The 2,264-nt window shown below is 38.0% G+C and overlaps 1 protein-coding gene across 1 annotated transcript; it reads left to right on the forward strand.

Moving 5' to 3' along the window:
• Window positions 1-6: 6 nt before the first annotated feature.
• Window positions 7-1,776, forward strand: LOC121963170 (gastrula zinc finger protein XlCGF8.2DB-like; the record flags this gene model as incomplete). Its single annotated transcript, XM_042513496.1, has 1 exon — window positions 7-1,776. A coding segment is annotated over one exon (1,101 nt), but the record flags the coding sequence as incomplete, so codon positions are not given.
• Between the last annotated feature and the right edge of the window lie 488 nt (window positions 1,777-2,264).

Genomic DNA, 2,264 nt, shown 5'->3' on the forward strand with positions numbered 1-2,264 from the left:
TCTTTAGTTGCTGAGGTTGAAGTCAGTGTTGATGATTGGGAGGAGACTAGAGGACCTCCGTCAGCTTTAAACTTTCAGTTCATTAATGAACTTCCTGTCAGGGACACAAGATGGAATTCTCTTGAGAAACCATTCAGCTGCTCTGAATGTGGGAAAAGGTATGGCCTCAAGGCTACTCTGAGGAAACACATGATAATTCATACGGGAGAGAAACCTTTCAGCTGCTCAGTTTGTAATAAAATATTTTTAACCAAGGGCAATCTGAAGACACACATAAGATCTCATACAGGAGAGAAACCTTTCAGTTGTCCAGTATGTAAGAAATCTTTTACCCAGAATGGAAGTTTACAAACACACATGAGAATTCACACGGGAGAGAAACCTTTTAGCTGCTCAGTTTGTGATCAAAGATTTTTGAGCAAAGCATATCTGAAGACACACATACTAACTCATACAGGAGAAAAACCTTTCAGCTGTTCACTTTGTGGCAAAGCTTTCACTGAAAATGGAAATCTGACAAAACACATGAAAACTCATACAGGAGAAAAACCTTTCAATTGCTCAGTTTGTAATCAAAGATTTTTAAGAAAGGCAAATCTGAAGAAACATATGATAACTCATACAGGAGAGAAGCCTTTCAGCTGTTCAATGTGTGGTAAGGGCTTCAATGAAAGTGGAAATCTGAAGAAACACATAATGACTCATTCCGGAGAAAAACCTTTCGGCTGCACAGTTTGTGATCAAAATTTTTTGGAAAAAACGGATCTGAAGAAGCACTTGATGACTCATACAGGAGAAAAACCTTTTAGCTGCACAGTTTGTGAGCAAAGATTTTTGCAAAAGCAAAATCTGAAGAGACACATGATCACTCACACAGGAGAGAAGCCTTTCATTTGCTCAGTTTGTGGTAAACAATTTATCCAAAAGGTTCATCTGACACAACACATGGCACGTCACACCGGAGAGAAAAGATTTAGGTGCTTGGTTTGTGACCAAAGATTCACCTGGCTTTATCAGCTCAAAAATCATCAGTGTGTCGGTCGTCAGTCCTCACAGCCTCATCAGACTCCTGAGAACAGAGCAGGAGAACCGTCAGCCAGCAGTTGAACTGAAAAGATGATAAAACAACTACAAATGCAAGATGGTCTCAAAGCGGGGAGGTTCTGCCTGACCTCATGTGGTCAGTCGAGAAAAAGGAACAATTGAAATTTGATGTTTTGAGTTCCCTCTCTGAGTACAGCTATGTTGAAAACACAATAATATGAGTGTATGTCGATGTTATCTATGTTGTTTCAAGGTGTTGGGTTTGTCATTATGTTTAGTTAAATGCAAAACTCCACAGGGCTTTTACAAAACCAACTCACCAATGACATGACTTCAAAAAGATCACAAAAATAACTTAATGAAGAACATCAAATCAATCCATGTTACACATACACAGAAAATATGTTCACAGTCTTGCTTAGCATGCTCTGTTGCACTAATGTTGTGCCCAGTTGTTACGTTTCCAGTCCATGAATGGAGGGCAGAATTGCTTTGTTGTGCAGCTTGTTAGCTGGTGGTGGTCTGCTGTGGATGAGCCTGGCTCAGAAGAGTTGTGGTTCCAGATGCAGTCCTTGCTGTGCTGTTCAGTGTTGCAGATCAGAGGAATCTTGTTTCTTTGTCCTGAAAGAGTCTGCAGCTTGGTGCTACCTGTTAGATCTGTTCTCCTCTGCTTGGTAAGTTAGCTTGCAACCTTGGTGTCTGCTAAAGGCGCAAATGTTTGACATACTCATGACCAAAATTAAGATTCACTCATCTGTTTGTTGATGTATGTATTGACATTACTTTAAATATAATTGTTTTGAGTCTTCCTCTGATTTGTGAAATGTTCTGCTGTCTGCCAAATGGTTGTCATGTTCAATAAACAATAGTTTAAACAACAATTAATCATATAGTTCCTTTAACTTTCACTGAGGAGCAAAAATCTAAGAAATAATACTGAAATATTTATCGAGACAATTATGGATATCAACTGAAATGGAATGAAAAATATTCATTGTGATAACATTTTAAGCCATATTTTTCAGTCCTATGTGCTACCATAATTAGCAATTGGAAATTTGTATTTTAGTGGCCTGTTGTTGTTGTTGTTGTTGTTTGTGTTTTTTGTGTGCTCTCGACATCATTGAAAATGCCCTCACTGATTCCTGAATTATTGTTTTTTAAAAAAACTTTTTTTTAAATCTACTAATGTTTGCAATTTGTGAAACATTTCCTACCAA

This window comes from Plectropomus leopardus, unplaced genomic scaffold (genome assembly GCF_008729295.1).
Source record: "Plectropomus leopardus isolate mb unplaced genomic scaffold, YSFRI_Pleo_2.0 unplaced_scaffold10221, whole genome shotgun sequence".
NCBI classification, from domain to species: domain Eukaryota; kingdom Metazoa; phylum Chordata; class Actinopteri; order Perciformes; family Serranidae; genus Plectropomus; species Plectropomus leopardus.